The sequence below is a fragment of the Chiloscyllium punctatum genome, chromosome 39 (genome assembly GCF_047496795.1).
Source record: "Chiloscyllium punctatum isolate Juve2018m chromosome 39, sChiPun1.3, whole genome shotgun sequence".
Taxonomy (NCBI): Eukaryota; Metazoa; Chordata; class Chondrichthyes; order Orectolobiformes; family Hemiscylliidae; genus Chiloscyllium; species Chiloscyllium punctatum.
Genome location: NC_092777.1, coordinates 16,818,630 through 16,838,538, shown reverse-complemented (window position 1 = coordinate 16,838,538; position 19,909 = coordinate 16,818,630). Strand labels below are relative to the sequence as shown.

The 19,909-nt window shown below is 40.5% G+C and overlaps 1 protein-coding gene across 1 annotated transcript in view; it reads left to right on the top strand.

The window, feature by feature from the left end:
* fdxr (ferredoxin reductase) overlaps positions 1-8,882 on the top strand; it is a 30,679-nt gene extending 21,797 nt beyond the window's left edge. The window contains 3 exon segments of the mRNA XM_072558232.1: positions 142-313; positions 3,711-3,884; positions 6,027-8,882. Of these exon segments, the coding sequence (XP_072414333.1) occupies positions 142-313; positions 3,711-3,884; positions 6,027-6,157 (477 nt within the window). The 3' untranslated portion in view covers positions 6,158-8,882.
* Positions 8,883-19,909: the final 11,027 nt, after the last annotated feature.

Sequence of the window (19,909 nt, the reverse complement as noted above, 5' to 3'; positions counted from 1 at the left end):
AAATACTTGTTTGATAACCAGACCATTAATGTTACAATTTAAGAGTTCTTTATTCTGCACCTTCAATGCTGGAGGACAAAACCTCTCTGAGCTTCTACATGTTCAATTTGACGACTGGAGAATCTTCCTTTTTTTCCTGAGGGTTTAGGAGAGTCTGCAAAGTTTGTTCAAACGGGAGACGTTGAAGATCTGGAGTGTGGATTAGTGCTGAGCAGCATCGGCTATAAAAGCTATCCCATTGACCCTTCCGTTCCATTTGATCATCGACTAGGAATTATCCCAAATAATTTGGGACGGGTCCTTCATGCATCAGGTTAGTTGCAAAGAGGATCGTTGAGGGCAGAGCAGTAGACGTGATCTATATGGACTTCAGTAAGGCATTTGACAAGGTTCCCCACAGAGACTGGTTAGCAAGGTTAGATCTCATGGAACACTAGCCATTTGGGTACAGAACTGGCTCAAAGGTAGAAGACAGAGGGTGGTGGTGGAAAGTTGTTTTTCAGACTGGAGGCTGTGACCAGTGGAGTGCCGCAACGATCAGTGCTGGGTCCACTGCTTTTTGTCATTTACATAAATAATTTGGATGCGAGCGTAAGAAGTACAGTAAATAAGTTTGCAAATGACACCAAAATTGGAGGTGTAGTGGACAGTGAAGAAGGTTACTTCAGATTACAATGGGATCTTGATCAGATGGGCCAATGGGCTGAGGAGTGGCAGATGGCGTTTAATTCAGATACATGCGAGGTGCTGCATTTTGAGAAAGCAAATCTTAGTTGGACTTGTACACTTGATGGTAAGGTCCTAGAGGGTGTTGCTGAACAAAGCAACCTTTGTGTGCAGGTTCATAGCTCCTTGAAAGTGGAGTCACAGGTAGATAGGATAGTGAAGAAGCACTTTGGTATGCTTTCTTTTATTGGTCAGTGTATTGAGTACAGGAGTTGGGAGGGCATGTTGTGGCTGTACAGGACATTGGTTAGGCCACTTTTGGAATATTGCGTGCAATTCTGGTCTCCTTTACTATCGGAAAGATATTGTGAAACAGGGAAGGGTTCAGAAAAGATTTACAAGGATGTTGCCAGGGTTGGAGGATTTGAGCTATAGGGAGAGGCTGAACAGGCTGGGGCTGTTTTCCCTGGAGTGTTGGAGGCTGAGGGGCGACCTTATAGAGGTTTACAAAATCATGAGGGGCATGGATAGGGTAGGGTAAATAAATGGGATGGGGGAGTCCAGAACTAGAGGGCATAGGTTTAGGGTGAGAGGGGAAAGATATAAAAGAGACCTTGGGGGCAACTTTTTACGCAAAAGGTGGTGTGAGTGTGGGACAGGCAGCCCGAGGAAGTGGTGGAGGCTGGTACAATTGCAACATTTGGATGGGTATATGAATTGGAAGGATTTGGAGGGATATGGGCCGGGTGCTAGCAGGTGGGACTAGATTAGGTTGGGATATCTAGTCGGCATGGACGGGCTGGACTGAAGGGTCTGTTTCTGTGCTGTACATCTCTATGACGAAAGAAATACTGGACTTCCATTTCAGGAATGGACATGTGGTTAGGACTAGAGTTCTAACAGGAGATCTTCTCATGAAACATCAGTTTACTGTTCAAAGATGCAGACATTTCAACATTTATTGTTCCATCATCTCGAGCATGGACCTATTTCATGGCATTGTATTGAGCTGCTTTAGAAGTTGTAAGCAAGTTTTTATGTTGAGTAAATACATTCACAGTATCTCCTGCAGTACTTTATAACAAAGTACAAAATGGATCATGCTGCACATTATGATTAATACTGTGGTTCCCCCATTCTGCCCCAATTCTGAACAGCTTGAAATTAGTTAAAGCTCTGTGCTCCCCTCTTGTGTTTGTGCTCACTTATGGTTTATACAGAAGAAGTTCCACTTCAGATTCTTGTAGGTTTGTTCTGTAAGGGGAAATCATATCCTGAAGGATTTGCTAGAATTTCTCTAGGTTAAAGATCCAATTGTAACATACAAATCCAAGGTCTCTTTTGTAATCTGAGACCTGTAAGGTTGGAATTTTTAAAATATTCATGTCCCTTGTTGCCAATTTGCAACAGTGGGATGCAGGAATTGTATTTTTTTTTAGTAACTCTGATTGAAGACCACTGCACTAGCAGCAAATCGAAAAATTCATCTTACTATTTGTAATGAATAGGTTGCTGACTTTGAACCGTTGTGAAAGTTATACAAGTATTTTCTGCTGTGATTGGTTGGCAATATTAGACACTTTTTTTAGACCTTAATATTGGAAGGTGGTGTACTGATCCTTTTCACATACTCCATGACTAAAATGTAGGAGAAAAGTAGGCCATTGAGTCTGTACTGCCATTGAATGAGATCATGGCTGACCTGATGATCCTCCACTCTGCTTTCCTGCTTTTGTTTCCTCCCATAACCCTGATTCCTGTACTAATTCAAGGCTGTGATCGACAGATTGTTGATAAATTTAATGACCCAGCTTCGATAACCCTTTGCAGTAAGGACTTCTCTCCAGATTCACTACCCTGTCAGAATAAATTCCTCTTCTATATTTTAAATGGGCAACCCCATGTTCTGAAATTATACCTGAGAGGCTTGGGCCCTCCCGCAAGGGGGAATGACCTATCTGCATGCACCCTGTCACATCCCTTAGGAATATTGTATGTTTCAATAAGGTTGCTCTTCGCTCTTCAATGAGTAGAAGCTCCAGTCTCTCCCTATCTGAGATCCGTCTAGTAAACCTTTTTCAGGACTGCCTCTAATGATGTTGAATAAACTGGGTTCAGCATCTGTTGAAAGTTGAAAATCGAGGACATTTGTTTTGAAAAATTAAATAGCAGAAAGCAGTTCAGGATGAATGCAGCTCCAATGTTTCTTTTTCGTTCTGATGTTACTTAAGCTTTGTAATGCTGTGTATATTAGCATAGTAATTGGAGTCATAGAGATGTACAGCATGGAAACAGACCCTTTGATCCAACCCGTCCATGCCGACCAGATATCCCAACCCAATCTAGTCCCACCTGCCAGCACCCGGCCCATATCCCTCCAAACCCTTCCTATTCATATACCCATCCAAATGCCTCTTAAATGTTGCAATTGTACCAGCTTCCTCCACATCCTGTAGCAGCTCATTCCATACACTTACCACCCTCTGAATTAGCACAAGTAGCCATGAAGGTGTTGCATTTTTATTTCAAGCCTGTCAGTCTCACTCTTTCAAGCAATTCAGCTGCCAGCATCTAGCTTGTGTGTGACTTCAGCCCAGAGAGCTGTTGGTGATTGGCTCTTAACTGCTTCCTGAAGTAACCTAGTGGACCATTTGATTGTATTAAGGAGGCAGTCCAACACCTTGGCACACTTGAATGAACAATGATTACTGGCGTCACCAGCAATTCCCATTTCCTGAGTAACTTACTGCAAAGTTTGTACTGGGTCCCCTGGGGGGTGTTATGGCTTTTGCCAGCAGGTTGCCAATTATGTTCAACATTACTAATTCACTGCTAGTTTAAGCGTGCCAGTTGGGTAGTTTTAAAGAAGGAAATGGACCAGGAATTTGGGGGGGAATCCTCTAATTCAAGTGTTTTGTTGTTTTGTTTTCAGGCAGTGAAAGAAGCCTGGAAATTGAATAATAGGTTTGAAAATAGTATGAAGCAATTCTAATCATTGGGCATTAGACAAATTAGTGTTAACTAACTATCTTTACCCTTCCCAGGTCTTTACTGCAGTGGCTGGGTAAAAAGGGGACCGACTGGAGTCATCGTCACCACAATGCACGATGGCTTTGAAACAGCTGAGACTGTGCTGGGGGATGTACGATCAGGATTACTGGACGTGTCTGCTTCCAAAGGAGGATCTAAAGTAATCGGGGCTTTACTTAAACAACGAGGTTTGTAGTTTAAAACGTTTTCAGTGAATTGAGAAACTACAAAGGAAATTCTTCAAATTCAATTGTCCCTAATCCGTGGAAAGTCTTCTCTGCAATTTTATTTTCTTGGGTTGGGGGTTATGTCTCAATTTTACCTCTGCACTTCAGGGCAGAAAAAGAGCAATTTGGTTAGGGTTATTTGTGGTTCTTCGGAAACGAAGTGTGGGTGCATCACCTGGAGATGGAACAGAAAAGCCGTAATGTTTGCAGAACACTGTTTCTGAAGACGCAGTTTGCCAGAGTTGATGCATAATGTTAAAGTAGTATTCTGCTTTTAATCAGAAGGTTGTGGTAGACAGGACATATGGTCTATTCGTAATGTGTATATCATATTTCACCTCTGAACTGTTTGACCAGTTGATCAGATTATGGCTGGTCTGATTACTCCACATTCCCTTAATCTTCCACCTACTTAATTACCACAAATCTAATGTACATCTGCCTTGTATATATTCAGACCCTGCATTTCGAGGAAGAGAGTTCCAAAGACTCATGACTTTCTAAGGATAAGGAACGCACTTCTATCTTAAATTGACAGCCCCAGACATTTTTATTTAAAAAACCTTGTATGCTCCCATCCAAGGGAATGTCCTTTCCATGTCCACAAAGCTCAGACACCTCAGGATGTTGTATGGGAAATCAAGTCACCTCTTGATTTTTTGTAATTCCAGCATTACAAGCCTAATCTGTGCAACATTACCTTAAATGGCAACCCACCCTATTCCAGTATTAATAGAGTAAACTTTCTCTGAATTGCTGTCAACACGTCCATCCTTAAATAAGGAGACTGATACTGCACACAGCCTCTCCGCTGTGATCTCTTCAGTGTCCCATTTAACTGAATCATAATACCCCTGCTTTTGTTTTCAATTCCCCTCACAATAAGGTGGTAACAACATTCAATCAGTTTTTCTATTTTCTTTTCATAGCTGCACATTAACTTTTGAGATTCATGTAATAGACACCCAAATTCTTCTGAATCTCAGAACTCTAATTGCTTGCCATGGTAATCTATTTCCTTTTATTACTCTTCCTGCAAAAATGCACTACTTCGCATTCTCCCACATTATAATGCCATTACTGCCCAATCATTGCCCACTCTTTTTTGTTTAATCTGCCTGTATCCCTCTGCAGTGTTTATTAGGTACTCTTCGAGCTCATGTTCCTGACTATCTTTACATTTTCGGCAAATTTAGCAACCATACCATCAGTCTCTTCTTCCACGTCATGGAGGTAAAATGTAAACTGTTGAGGCTCCAGCACCCTGTATCTTATGACTCATTATACCACTCTTTGGTTTCCAAACCAGGTATGTAGGCCACACTCCTAATGACTGGTGGATTATATTAGCACAGACATCCTTTCAACTGTTTACATACACTGAGCAGTCTGCCTGTTAAAATCTGCCATGCTCCAGGCTTAACATGATGTCCAACATTAAATGAGATTCTGCAAATGGACAACATTTGCTAAACCAACTTAATATTATGCTGACTACCAATTTTTAAGGTTATCATTTCAGGTTTGCAGTGTTGCTCGCTTCTGTGGCTAGAAGACATGTATATTTATTTTCAAGGCTCTGTCCTTGTAAACTGAAGTTTGGGGTCTGCTTTTCCCTGGTGCATCCATATGGCAATGCCTTGACCAATAAGAGTTGATTGACTTGATTTTGAAGTTTAAAAAAGCCTGCCAGTTAACTGTTTCCTAGTGGATTCTCCATTCTCTTAAGTCCACTTTCTATACAGTTGGCACCCACTCTTCGTGCAGTCTAACTTGTAGATACCTTTTGAGATTTTATCTTGCGATTCTGTCCTCGTTGAATCCAAGACACAAAAAAAGTTCAGCCTATTTTTGTTTCAGCAGCATTATAAAACCTTTACTACAAACAACTTGTGCTCTCTGTGAGATGCAATAATGTTGAAAATTGGAATCTTCTTTTGCATATATGTGAATGCATTTTACTTTAGTATATTATTTTTAGACTTAAGAGAATGAAACTCCATTCTTTTGTTTTCTGTGTGTAGACTACTATAAGAGGCTAAGCCTTTTAAAAAGACTCTTGTGAATAGCTGCATATAACCGGTTTTAATGTCTGATTTTTAGGTATTCGCCCAGTTACATTTCCTGAGTGGGAAAAGATTGACAACGTTGAAGTGGCACGTGGTGAGCAAGCTGGAAAGCCCAGAGAGAAACTGCTTGATGTTCAACAGATGATTGAAGTGGCCAGTCAATGAACATGCTGCTCTGTGATGATGTCTGTACTTGATCAAATGTCGTAGAAATTGGATATGTTCTCTGACTGACCCTATTCTCCATCTGATTTAATGCAGATCCACTCCTCGGTTTGCGATTTTAAAGAGGCAGAATCATTAAGATTAACATGTGTAAGGATGCCCAATTGGTTTTTCGTGGGTCATTCTTGAAATTAAAGCCTGTTGTTCTTTTCACTGTGAATCAATATCCAACTGATTCTTAAACTTAAGTCAAGATTTTTCTTTTGAAGCTGATCATTCCCTGTGTGAAGAGCTTAAATTTAGGACTGGCAGTGAGTTTCATCAGTATAGAACTATATGCCTACTTCTACTTTAATGTTTAACTTAAAGTATTATCCCTACTTTGCTCTTAGTAATTGATTTGTTTTAATCTTAAATCTTTCAAAAGGTCTCCGCTTTGGGTGTGAGGATAAAACAAAGAATTGCCCATTGTATTGCAGAACATGACCTCAAGAAGCAGCAACAAAGCTGGATAGCCAGTTTATTAATAAATCCTGGTCATTTTAGTTTCATGTGACTTGTCCATAATATGGCATCTTGCACTAGAATCTGCACTGCTCCAGCAATTCGAATGCTATCCTTGTGTTTTGGTGTGTAAGCATAGGCACATTGTTTAAAGTATAAGCGTTATTATTTCAGCTTGACATCCTCTGACCTCTTTTGGTTTAACAGCATTGTTCAGTGTTCAATTTGTTGTTTACTGGTCTGCAGTAAATGGGCTTATTGGTTACAAAATTTGCTAACAGCCTTTTAATTTTACTTGTAGCTATTCTGACAGGTAGACAATGTATTAACTAGTTCCTTCATTTGTACCTCCCATTTCAATCCATCTGACACGTTTAAATCCCCCAAATTTTTATCCAACTTGTTGCTGGATCTTAGCTTCGTCATCAGACTTGTACCATCTCCGTTTTTAATCAGATTTTATTTAACCTAGTGTTGTAAGGAAGGAACAGTACAGATCACAATGCAGCTCCACTCTTCCCCAACTCTGTTCTCCTGCTTCAAATGAACACTACTGCTAGGCAGCTCTGAAAAAGGTGCATTTATGTCTTTAGTTATCTGCCTTGTCGTCATCTACCCCTCCTCCCACCAATCCAAACCATACTGCAGCTTTTGTCCGTATAAGCACAGATTCCACCCCATTAACTAATCTTTTTAATACAAACCTTCAGATTTCCTCTATTACAGCCAATTGTTTAATGACTGCTGAGTTTTCCCTTCCATTCCCCTAATCAGAAGAGTGTTTCAAGTTTGAAAGACTTTATGTGCAGTAGTATTCCCTGATATCCATTCTAGCCTTGTGCCCAACTTGCTCCATCTTTTGTCCTGCTTCAGTATGACCTGATCACCGCTCAGTCATCTTGCACTTAAGGTTTGTCTTGGGCCTTTTACGGTTTTCCTCCAGTTTTGGTGAGCAAATTTTTATCCATTTGTGACTGTTTCTGTTGTAGCATCCTGTCATTTTAAGTCCCACCCCCCCCCCCCCTCCCCCTCCCCCTCCCCCCAACGTAACCAGAGTTGAATCCTGGAAATCGAAGTGCTTCCATCTTCTATTGTACATAGGGAGTGGAATCATGAGAAGCTGCTACCAATGACAGGATTTGATGTGATAAATAAATGGATGAGCTGTGCTGAGCGAATCGTATTTGCACGATGTTTCTATTAACTCACCAGAACTGAACTAACCTGTCTCAGACCGGCTGAGGATATTTACCAAGCAAGTAATTGAAAGTAATTTTCATATCTTGTATTTACTTTGCATGGCAATTGCAAATGCCTAGTTTAAAGCAGGGAAGACATTGTCTTGAAAGTTATTGTTTAAAAGTCCCAGTTTGATGCAGTTTAGTTTCATTAATCGGATTTGCCAGCAGAATTTAGGAATTAAATATTCCTATATCTTCTGGTAAAGAAATGGCGCAATGAAGTTGCCTTGTTACTGCCCCTTCAGTGTTGCACAATTTAGAATAAAGGTTATCCTGCATTAGGGAGACAAACAGCAATTTGTTTGCATAAAGCTGTAGCAGTTGTAAGCATCTGATTTATTTAAAGTTGGAATGTAGTTTCTCTAAAACTTTGAATTGCAGCAACTGTACTCAAAATTGGCAGTTGTTTGATTAGCAAGTTCCAGGTCAGTGCTCTGACTCATAAGCTTTAACATTGGCCTCTGTAACATTGGCCTCTAGGATTCCTGCACCCTTGGGAGCTGATCTTAGAAAATCCAACAAGTTAACGTTGAGGTGGTTAGTTGTACCATCGACTTGAACTGGGAGCTATTGGAGCAAGTGTTCCTTTTGAGGCCAGTATGGAAACAATTTTAACATGTCTTCACCAGTTTGTGTTCCAATTAACCCAAAAGCAACAAACATTAGGCTTTTGAGAATAAAGGCAGCTTTTTTCAGTCAGTAATATAACTAAAGGTTCGACCTTTGAAAGCCAACAGTATGGATATGATGAGTTCAGTGAACACATTGTACCAAATGGATTTTGTTTTTTAAAAGTTGAGTTTTTGTATGTAATTTTCAACTTTTTAGGTTTGGTTGAAATAATTGGCAAAACATTTTTGTGGCTTGTTCGTCCATTCTTAAGTGTTCATAATATGTAAAACAGCTAAAGTGTACATAATTTTTCATGTGTTTCTGGTCTGTCCTGCTCAAAACTATAAAACAAAAGCAATTCATAATTATGCACTTTGTGTTTCACAGCTTGTTTCTGCAAAAGCGGCCAAGTCCCCACTTCTGTTTTTTGCTCCCAAACGATAGAACATTGAGGACCCCCACCCCTCCCAAAAAAAAGGCTGAGCAGACCCACACAGCTGGGGATTGCTCTTTCATTGAACTCCGAGCTACACTGAAACTTAGCTCAATCTGTTGGACATGAATTTGTCTGCTGACTACTGTGTGGAGTAAATAGTTTTTGTTACTTCTTACTGAATGTGTGAGCTGTTGGCATCTCATCACTTCAGCATCAACTTGTCAGTCTAGTCCAAAATGCCTGATGTGACCTTTTTCATTTCTCACTAGTACAGTGGTTGAGACGAAAGTCTTCTCAAGATGTGGTTGCAACTCTGTGAAGGGTCTTTTTTATCTTTATTGGTTATACTTGGTGCTCGATAGAGACATTGGATACCTTAAATGGTCCACCACTGATCATCATTGTTCTGGCTCATAGCCAGTTTCTTCAAGTTTCAGATTAGAAGGATTTTACTAACTTAAATAGATTTATTTCCCAGCTGTAAAAAAAAATGCAGAGGGACCATGTGGCTCTGCCAGACCTTCAAGTGCAAGTTTGGAAAACGTTTAGACACAGTGGGTCAATCTCTCGGTACTGTTTGAGCAGTAACAAAGCCTTCTGCTAATTGGAACAATAAAGATTTTGACACACTGGCCAACCTGAACTGACTGACTACATATGTTTTGAAAGAAAAATAAAATGTTTTATTGGCCTTTAGTGGTGATTAGGATTCTGCTGACTCTCTTTTCAGGGGAAACTAGGTTTCTAATGTCAAAGTATTACTGTCAAAAGTGTTTAGTTGTGGCAGGCTACTAATCCATTTAATTTTGAGGGTGAAATATTAGAAAAGAGATTTGTTGATTTAAAATGCTGTGAAATGTAGAATGGTAATGTAAGTGACTCTCATTTCTCATTCCACACCACAGTTGATTCTTGAGCATATCCCAGGTTTGACAGGCACAGACTGTAATCTGTATGAGAGCTCTTCCTGCTGTTGCTTTGTTGTGCATATTAATTTACTATAAACCAGACTCTGGAGTGTGGTGCTGGAAAAGCACAGCAGGTCAGTCTGCATCAGAGGAGTAGGAAAATCAACATTTTGGGCATAAGCCCTTCATCGGGAATGCTGCCTGACCTGCTGTGCTTTTCCAGCACCACACACTCTCGACTCTGATGTCCAACATCTGCAGTACTCCTTTTCTCCTACAAAAAACCAGGACCTACTGTCTTGATCTTTTTGATCTTGTGTGAATTGGCCTTGGCAGTCGTCAGCATCATGGTGTGACATTGCAACAATTTTTCTTTCCCTGCAATGTCTGCATTTTGAGGCCTGAGATTTGCAGCAAAGTGCCCTGTAGCTCCTGGGTAATTTTCTGTATCATAGCTACTTTATTCAAGGCAGAAACAGACCTGGACAGAGTGGATTTTGAAAGACTCGACTACTTGCAATCCCAGATGAAGGTGCAACTTTTCAGTCTTATTGACTGTTTTTTTGGTACCTATTCTTTTAATCTGTTAAAACATACTAATTTTGTTTCCTTTAGTGAACTGTGAAAAGTTACTAAATAATGCTATTTAATAAAAGATAAAATGACTACTGTCTATTATTTTATGTCTCAAAAAAGACCTTTTTTCAGGCTTATATCATTTATGAATTTAGCAAGAATTTGTTTGACACTGCACAATTATTGCTTGCTGTAAAGAGATCCTCGATTTCTTTCTCCATAAACTTTGCATACTCCTGACTATTTTGTTCAGAACACGAGATCATAATTGAGAATAGATTTTTGGTTAAAAATGCATTTGAAATTGGAATTGAATGAGCAGTTGCTGAGGTTGGCTCACCTTATTTGGAATATTATGTTTTGAGGAAGAAGATTACATTCCTGAGAAGAGCATAACCGTGAGTATTACATGGGTACGATCTCTTTTTGCCTGTATGTGGTAACTATTTGAAGGAAAGTAGGAGAATTGGTCCACAGTCCTTTCTTTTAGCACCATGCTAAATAAATAAACTTCATTTATTTTTTAGTAGATGGAATATATTCCAATGAGCAAGAAAAATCACCTGCTCCATCTGCCTCGTGTTTGGCTAGCTAGATACTTCCAGATGATTGCATGGCTGTAATAGGAGGAATGGAAGACTTCATGCGATTTAAGGGGAAAATTAGTTGCATTTAACATGGACTATTGAACCCATACCTGAGAAAACACTGACCGATAACATGCAATCAGCGTTTTTTAAAAAAAAACCTTTCATTTGACACCAACCTGTTCTAGTTAAGGTGTGATCCCCATTTTCTGAGTGCAGAGTTAGCCAACCTGATGGGAAAGTCTTCGAGACTTGCTATTCTCGGAAAAGTGGTTCAGTCTATTCTTACTCGTGCAGTTTAAACTCATGACCCTTGCTTTTCTATAACCTGTCAAACTCCAGGTGTCAAGCTAACTAACCCTTCAATTATTTCACAGACTTCTATTTAGTTTTTAAAGCTAGGAATCATTCTTGTAGTCTCTTCTAGTGCTACACATTTTTCCCAGCATGTGAGGAGCTCAAAACTGAGTGTCATTAATCAGTAATCTGCACAGCAGCATAATGATTTTTAATTCCCAGAGAGGTTCTGATTGTATCCTTTTAGCTTTAGTTATAGGTTCTCTAATGACTTTGTACACAGGTCACAGAGTTCACTAGCATCCAAATCTTTTCCCCTCAATCTTTTCAGAATTTTGCCAGCAAACAATAGGAAATGAGAGGTATTGTGTTTTGCCTCCTTTTAGCACCCAGAACATTGCATTTAGATTGACAGTCATCTGACAATGGGCCCCCCACTCCCTTGCACATCTACATTTCTTTACATTTGATTTCACGCCTGTACTGGCTTAGCTCTGTACAAATGTTGGTATCATCTGCAGACTTACTGACCATACACTGTGTGAGTGTACATTGCAGCAGACAGAGGACTGAATCTTTGGGCAATGCTATGGGTGGCTTTATTTCCATACTAATCCACATTGCAGCCAATTTTTTAGCATATTAAATATCAACAGTGATAACAAAACTGTTATGATAAATTTTGGTTTGGTTAATCAAAGGCCAAGTAGACTTGTGCTCCACTAGTGACTTCCTCAATAGCACTTATCAAATTTGCAAAAGGTAGGCTTTTCCCTGTACTGTTTCCCAGCATCCTCTGTTTCTGTAGGTGTGTCTGTCTTCCCGATTTGCAGTAGGTCTTGGGTGGGCACTATCACAACTGAATCTGATCTGAATGAGATGGGAGGAGAATCTTTGTTTTGCCCTCAATTTGTAAATTATACCTACAGTTTGATCCTAATATTCATAACTAAAGGTTGAATTACTCTGAAGCTTGTATTCTGCTGATTCAGCTGACCCCAGAATCTGGGTCCCTGTCCACTCGCTGTTGTAATGTGATGTAAACTTGCATTTTAACATCTGTGAGCATTCAAAAGAAAGAAAATAGAATATTGGCTCAAATAGTTATGCAGTAACTGGAAGCATTGAAAGCTTAAAAATAAACTGCAGATTAAACAAACAGTGAATAATGTAAATTGAATGAACTATTAGTTACTTTATGACTTCTGTTGTTGAAATATGACTTGTACTCTGGACTGTTATGATGAAGGAAAAGCAAACGGGACCAAATCTGGCTCGCTAATACAGGATTTGCAACACAGTGAAATTGAAATAGTCATCGGTCTTCAAAGATGGTAATTTGTTCCTAATCAGGCTTTATACACTTGATGTGTGATATCTGATAAGTTAAATATAAATTGCTCACTTCTTAGTACGGTAACAAGAAATTCAAAACTAAACAACAAGGTAATTCAGTTAATGTCTATAATTTAAATGGAATCTCCTTGATCATCGCTCTCATTCTGTCAGAGAAGCAGCCACTGTTAAGAGAAATATTTTTAAAAACGTAACTGGTTACTTTTGAATGATAGCAAAACCTTCGTGCAATCCTTGAATAATGTGTTGTTCACAGACACATGGGACGTTATTTTTGCATTGGACAGTGACTTCAGAATTCAAGCAAATAGTTTCTGCAGAGTGCTAGAGACTTTTACTTATTTCTTACAGACTGGGGTTCGTTTTCTTAGAACTTTCAACAAGTTAATAACTTGAGAGCAAGCAAAACTCCATAGAGCTGCTTTCACACCCACACTGTGAAAGAAGGCAAAACTTTGCTCCTTTTAACATCGAACCAGCTGCCATTCCTTGAGCATAATACAACTCCGGTGCTGCAATGTCTGCAGTGTTCTTTGAACAATAAGCAACCTGTAATTAACTTCAGGCCAGTTTCCAGAAACAAATATCAGTTTGTTTGTTCTTTTTTTAAAACAGGCTGTTACTGAAAGTCTAAAGTTCGACACTCCACTTCAGCTCCCAGTTCTAAACCAACAATGAGAGAAATAAAGAAAACAATTGCTATACCATGAGATAGTTTCCATTTTTATAGCAACATATCACACATCTTTATGATGTTCCTGTCCACTTTGCATCTTCAGAGTTGCTTTTGAAGTGTGTTCACTACTGGATCTGAACCTCTACAATGTGGAAGCAGACAATTTGACTTGTTGAGTTCACACAGGTCCTTTGAAGAGCATCCTTCCCAGATCTGCCCCCTCAAGCTATAGGTCTGCACACAAATGCAGAGCCAGTTTATGCACAAGGTCCTGGAAATAACAAATATGTGAATGCCAAGTTAATCTGTTTTTGATAATGTTGGTTGAAGCGAGTTGTGTATTTTTGTCAGGTACTGCTGCCATCTGGAAGCTCCCCATTGAGCCACTAATGGTGCTTTCATAAAAACAATGGGATTGTGCAACTTAATTAGAGCAGCATTCCTGCTGTGTAATATTTGGTGTTGATTTTTTTCATGCTGTATATAGAGCAGTGACTCTGTATGTGCCAACAAAGAATAGTCTCCTGCTCGTTTCCATTGCATTGTTGTGGTTTCACACTATTTGTATTTTTTGCCTTAATTTCTCTTCCAGGATTCATTTTTTGCTCAGTCAATTTAATTAATCACATCTTAGGGAGGCATTAGGGATTGAGCTTAGCTTCAAGTCTGGCTCGATGATTTGAGGTTACTGATCAGACCAAATGCACAATCTATGAACTCTGCCACAGGTGGGAGCTGGTGCTTGAGGGTCACTTGGATTGGTCATTTGGAGGTTTGTACCACCTCCTAACATCTCGTGTTCACCACTGCACATTCCCAAAGAAATCACTTTGTGTTCACTATCTGCCCAAGTGGCTCCTTTAACCTTTTTTTGGGATGGCTAAAACATTTCCACGGTCTGACTAGGAATTGCTGCCCAATGGAATTTTGAGTAGAGCCAGTGCTTTGGGAATTTGGTGTCAAGCAAATGAATGATGAATCTGCTTAGTGGAGCTGGTTTGAGTAATAAACGACTTTCTCTGATTTCTATCCTATGCTTGGGCCATTCAGTTCAATATTCAAGTTTGTTGCTCAGCTTTGACTGGAGGAATGTTTCTGAGCTCCTTCCAAATTAGTTTTTAGAATCCCTACTGTGTGCAAGGTGAAAGTGAGGACTGCAGCTGCTGGAGATCAGAGTCAAGATTAGTGGTGCTTGAAAAGCACAGCAGGTCCCGCATCATCCGAGGAGCAGGAAAGTCAATGTTTCAGGCAAAAGCCCTTCATCAGGAAATCCCTACTGTGTTGAAGCAGGTCATTTGGTCCATCAAGTTGACACCAACCCTCCAAAGAGCATCCCATCCCATCCAATCCCTGTAAACCTGCATGTGACATGATCAATTCACCTAGCCTGCACAGCTTTGGACTGTGGGATAAAACTGGAAAACCCAGCAGAAATGCTACACAGACAACCAAGGCTGGAATTGAACCTGGGTCCCTGGCAGTGTGAGGCAGTAGTCTAATCACTGAGCCACCTCTATGTCATGTGCAGCACTAGATCCTGACACAAGCTTCACTAATGCAATTTAAAAAGCCATCTCTAACTTACAGGAAAGTCATGATGTATTGTTCTCCTTCTTTCTTTCATTCTCACACGTGAAAAACTTGTTCTTTCTCACAAGATGGTGCTGTTAACTCACTAATACAACCATTGAAAAGTTACTGCCAGCCTGATCATGTTCGGCAAACCGATAGCGCATCCATACGGTTGCGACACAGTAACACAGAGTCTTTGTCTGCTGTATTTGTAACAATTCCAATCCCCAGTGAATCTTGTACTTCTCAACTAGGTGAATATTGTAAATAGTGATTACTGCAGTGACACATACAATATTCTGTTAAATGATATATTGAAGTGAATTAATATTAGCTTTATTGTTTTACCAGTTACCACTTACAGTGCCATCTTAGTTCTAAGGTACTTAGGTACGGATTCTTCAGTACATTGGCAAATGCACCAGGACTGATACATGCAGCGTATGAATGAATCCATTCATATTCTGAAGCACCATTGGTTAGGTCACTTTTGGAGTACTGCATGTAATTCTGATTTCCGTGCTATAGGAAGGATATTGTGAAACTTGGAAGGATTCAGAAAAGATGCACAAGGATATGGTGAGGGTTGGAGAGTTTGCGCTGTAGGGAGAGACTGAATAGGCTGAGGCTATCTTTCCCTGGAGCATTGGAGGCTGAGGGGTGACCTTATAAAGTTTTATAAAATCATGAGGGGCATGGATAGGATAAATAGACAAGGTATTTTTCCTGGGGTGGGGGAATCCAGAACTAGAGGGCATAGGTTTATGGTGAGAGGGGAAAGATTTAAAAGGGACCTAAGTGGCAAATATTTCACACACATTTCTGGAATGCACTACCAGAGGAAGTGTTGGAGGCTGGTACAATTACAACATTTAAAAAGCATGTGGATGGGTGTATGAATAGGAAGAGTTTCATGGGATATGGGCCAAATGCTGTAAAATGGGACTAGATTGATTTAGGATATCTGGTTGGCATGAACGAGTTGGACTGAAGGGTCTGCTTCCATGCTGTATACCTCTATGACTCTATGTATTAATTTATCTCTGAATTGTGTAAGAATAAGTTTCAAGATAAAGCTGATAGTTGGAATTAAGGGATTTGCCTATAACTAATCCAATTTTGAAAAATGTATTTCTTTGAGTGAATCTGGCAAGGTTAGTGTCTGTTAGTGATTGTTACCTATTGAGAAAATGGGTCTTCTTAAACCACTGCAGTTTATGTAAGTGAAGGTGCTCCCATATTGCTATCAGATAGGGAGGTACAGGACTGTGACCTGGTGCTGATGAGGGAGTGGTGATTGTGTGCCCAAGTTTGTGGTTTACTGGGGAATTTGAAGTTGATGGTGTTTTCATGCATCTGTAGTTGTATCCAGAGTGGAGGTAGACATCTAGGTGGTATTGTTGTAAAAGTCTTGAGTTGCTGCAGTGATGTAGCCACGATATGCCAGTGGTCTTGGCTGTAGATGTTTGAGATGATGCATGGAACGCTGACAAAAGGGAGCTGTCTTGTTTAGAATGCTGTTGAGCTGCTTGAGTGTTGTCTCAGCCACAGCCATGCAGGTAAATGGGGAGTATTCAACCAGACTCTTGACTTGAAGATGGTGCAGGTGCTTTAAGAACTGAGGAAGTGAGCTACTTGCCACAGAATGCCCTGTCCCACCCACTATTGCTTCTGTGGCAGCCTATCAGGTTGCAGTTTGGTTTCTGGTGAGTAGTGAGTCCAGTATATTGCTGGTGAAGGATTTGACATTGGTAATGTCATCTAATGTTAAGAGTTAGTGATTAGATTCTTGTTGGAGATCATCATTGCCTGGCACTTGTAAGATACAAATATCATTTGACACTAATCAAACTGAATGTTGTCCAAGTCTTGCTGCATTTAGGCATGGATTACCTCATAGAGTTATATAGCACAGAAACTGACCCTTCGGTCCAACTTGTCCACACCGACCAGATATCCTAAACAGATCCAATCTCTTTTGCCAGCATCTGGCCCATATTCCTCGGAACCTTTCCTATTCTTGTACCCATCCAGATGCCTTTAAAATATTTTAATTGTACTCCCCTCTACCACTTCGTCTACCACACCCCCTCCCCCAACTCATTCCATACTCGCACCACTCTCTGCATGAAATAAATGCCCCTCAGGTCCCTTTTAAGTCTTCCCCATGTCACCTTAAGCCTATGCCCTCTACGTTTGGACTATGTTACCCTGGAAAAGAGACCTTCAGTTTCAAAGAATTGCAGATGGAATGATATGATCATTAATGGGCTATTATAAGGGGACAACCTCACCTCTGATATTATGATGGAAAGGTATGAAGGATATTAATGCAACAGTTGAAATGTGTTGGACCTTGGACACTACTTTGAGGAACTACTTCAGCAAAGTCCTGGCGCTAAGATGTTTGGTAGGCAACGGTTTGCCGAGTATCTCAGCCGGGTCTGCAGGGGCTGACCAGACCTCCCAGTCACTGCCCATTTTAATTCCCCTTCCCACTCCCATTCTGACATGACCATCCTTGGCCTCCTCCATCGCCACAATGAACCACACTGCAAGTTAGAGGAGCAACACCTCATCTTCCGCCTGGGCAGCCTACAGCCTGGAGGACTCAACATTGAGTTCTCCAATTTCAAATAGCCTCCCTTCCCATCCCCCAACTCCCTTCCTGGCCCCACCCCCTCCCTTCTACTCCTCCCTGCCACCAACTGGATTCATTCCTCCCATTGACTAAGTTGTACCCTCTACCTGTCTTCACCTATCCCCACCTCACCACCCTGCCCCTGCCACTCCCTTTATCTGCAGCTCCCCCTACATCCACCCCTAGTTCTGAAGAAGGGTTACACCCGAAATGTCGATGTCTCCACCTCCTGATGCTGCCTGGCTTGCTGTGTCCTTCCAACCTCCTGCCTGTCTACCTTAATAACCACAGTCATCTTCCATTGAGCCAGATGGGACCTCAGTCACAGGAGCTTTGTCCTTGATTCCCATTCATTCCAGTTTTACTGCGATACCTTGGTGCTACATTTGGTCAAATGTTGCCTTGATATCAATAGGGGTCACTCTCACCTGGAACTCAGCTGGCAAAGGGACCAAGCTTATACTTGGATCAAGGCTGTGATGAGCTCTGAAGCTAAGGGTCAGTGCAGAACAAAAACTTAGTATGGCTGACTGAGCAGCTTATTTGTTGGGAAGTAAAATTGCTGAAATCAAAATAACTTGCAATTAGAGAGCAATGTTCAATATGCTGAGAGTGTCCCAATTTAATAATGAATTGCATTTGAGGTGCAGCACTGGTGTGAGAGTAAATGCAACATTTGAACCATGTGATCATTTTGCTCTTTAGGTATTGGTTAATGGAGGGCTGATAGGAACAGCTTGCCTGTTCTTCAAACAGTGCCACATCATTGTGTAAATTTGTCAACAAAAGAGCTTCAATCAACCGGAAAGGTAGTGCAGAAACCCCCTTGTCCCACCCCAAACTAAAAGAGAATGGTGAGATGCTAAAATACCAGTCCAGTTCCTACGCTGCAGTGAGCCTTGGAGCTTCAGCTTTGGAACCAGGAAGTGCTACCACTGAGTCAAGTTGGCACTACTGGGACACTTTGTGTTAACGATATTGGTAAGGATACTCAGGCACATCTACATTTTTATTCCTAACATGGTTGGTACAAACATTACTAATAAATATAAGATTTTATTTGTTGCACGTTAAAACATGGCATTATTCTTGCTGAGATTGGTAAAGTTCTTGAGCCTTGAGAGGTCTGGTTTCTGCTCGGAAAGCACAATATACCAGAGAGCTCAGAAGGGGCTGAAAATATTAGAAACAAATTATTGAAATGAGAGCCTGAGGGGTTAGGTGCTTATGGAAGGCAAAACTGAGATGAGGCAAAGTGTTTCTGAAACTTTGGAAATGTTTTCCGTAGAGACAGTGGAAGCAGAGTCCTGGAATAATTTGACAGCAGGGGTAGATAGGTCCTTGTTAATTAAAGGGTGAAAGGTTATCAGGGTAGGCAGAAATGCTCAAGTTATGATTAGATCAACCATGAATGATATTGAATTTTGAGGCAGGCTAGAGAGACTGAATGGCCTTCTTGGTATTGTGATTTTAAATGAGTGCTCCAAATCTAACCTCCTCAAAGGCAAATCTGAAGAGAACGTTTTACTTGGGGAGAGAGGCAGGAATTCTAAACAGTTGCAAAGTTAGACCCCACTCCAGATAGTCCCTGTGAGTGGATGTTATACAGCAACTTACCAGCTCCCAGCCTCTGTGACTGTACTTCATAAAATGTCCTTCTTGACCCTCCATTATCTCTGTCTATCCTGAGTTCACCCAAAGCCATGCTGCTGGTATGCTAACATTTGCTAATTCTTGTTTACCCTACAACTGATCAGGCTGATCAACTTGCTCATCTAGCTTGGCTCCTGGTCCACCAAGACCTTGATTTTAAAATCTTCGTCTTGGTGTTATAATCCTCCATGACCTTGTTAAAATCCTCCATAGTAAAGCCTCCTCCAGTCTACACCCATCTGCATTCTTTCAACTCTCTCCCCTTGTGAACCTCCAATTTTGAGGCCTTAACATTGTTGCAAAGCCCTCAGTCAAGTAGACACTTAGGAATTCCCTTTAAAATTAATTCCACTAGATCAATAAACCAGGGATTTCATCTTTCTCAGAACTGATTTTATAACATTGTCTCACATCATTTCCTGTGGAACATGAAGATATCAAGGGAATGTTGAGAGATCTTTTTCTTATGAATAAAAGCTGTAATAAATACATTCAGATGCAAAATAAAACCATAAACAAAAACAGAAATTGCTGGAAAATCTCAGCAGGTCTGAAAGCACCTGTGGAGAGAAATCAGAGCTAATGTTTTGGGTCTAGTCGCCCTTCTTCAGAACTCAATACTTCAAAACCATTGAGCACTGGCTTATTGATACTATGTTAAAAAGCCACATTTCCTGCAGACTAAAACTTTAT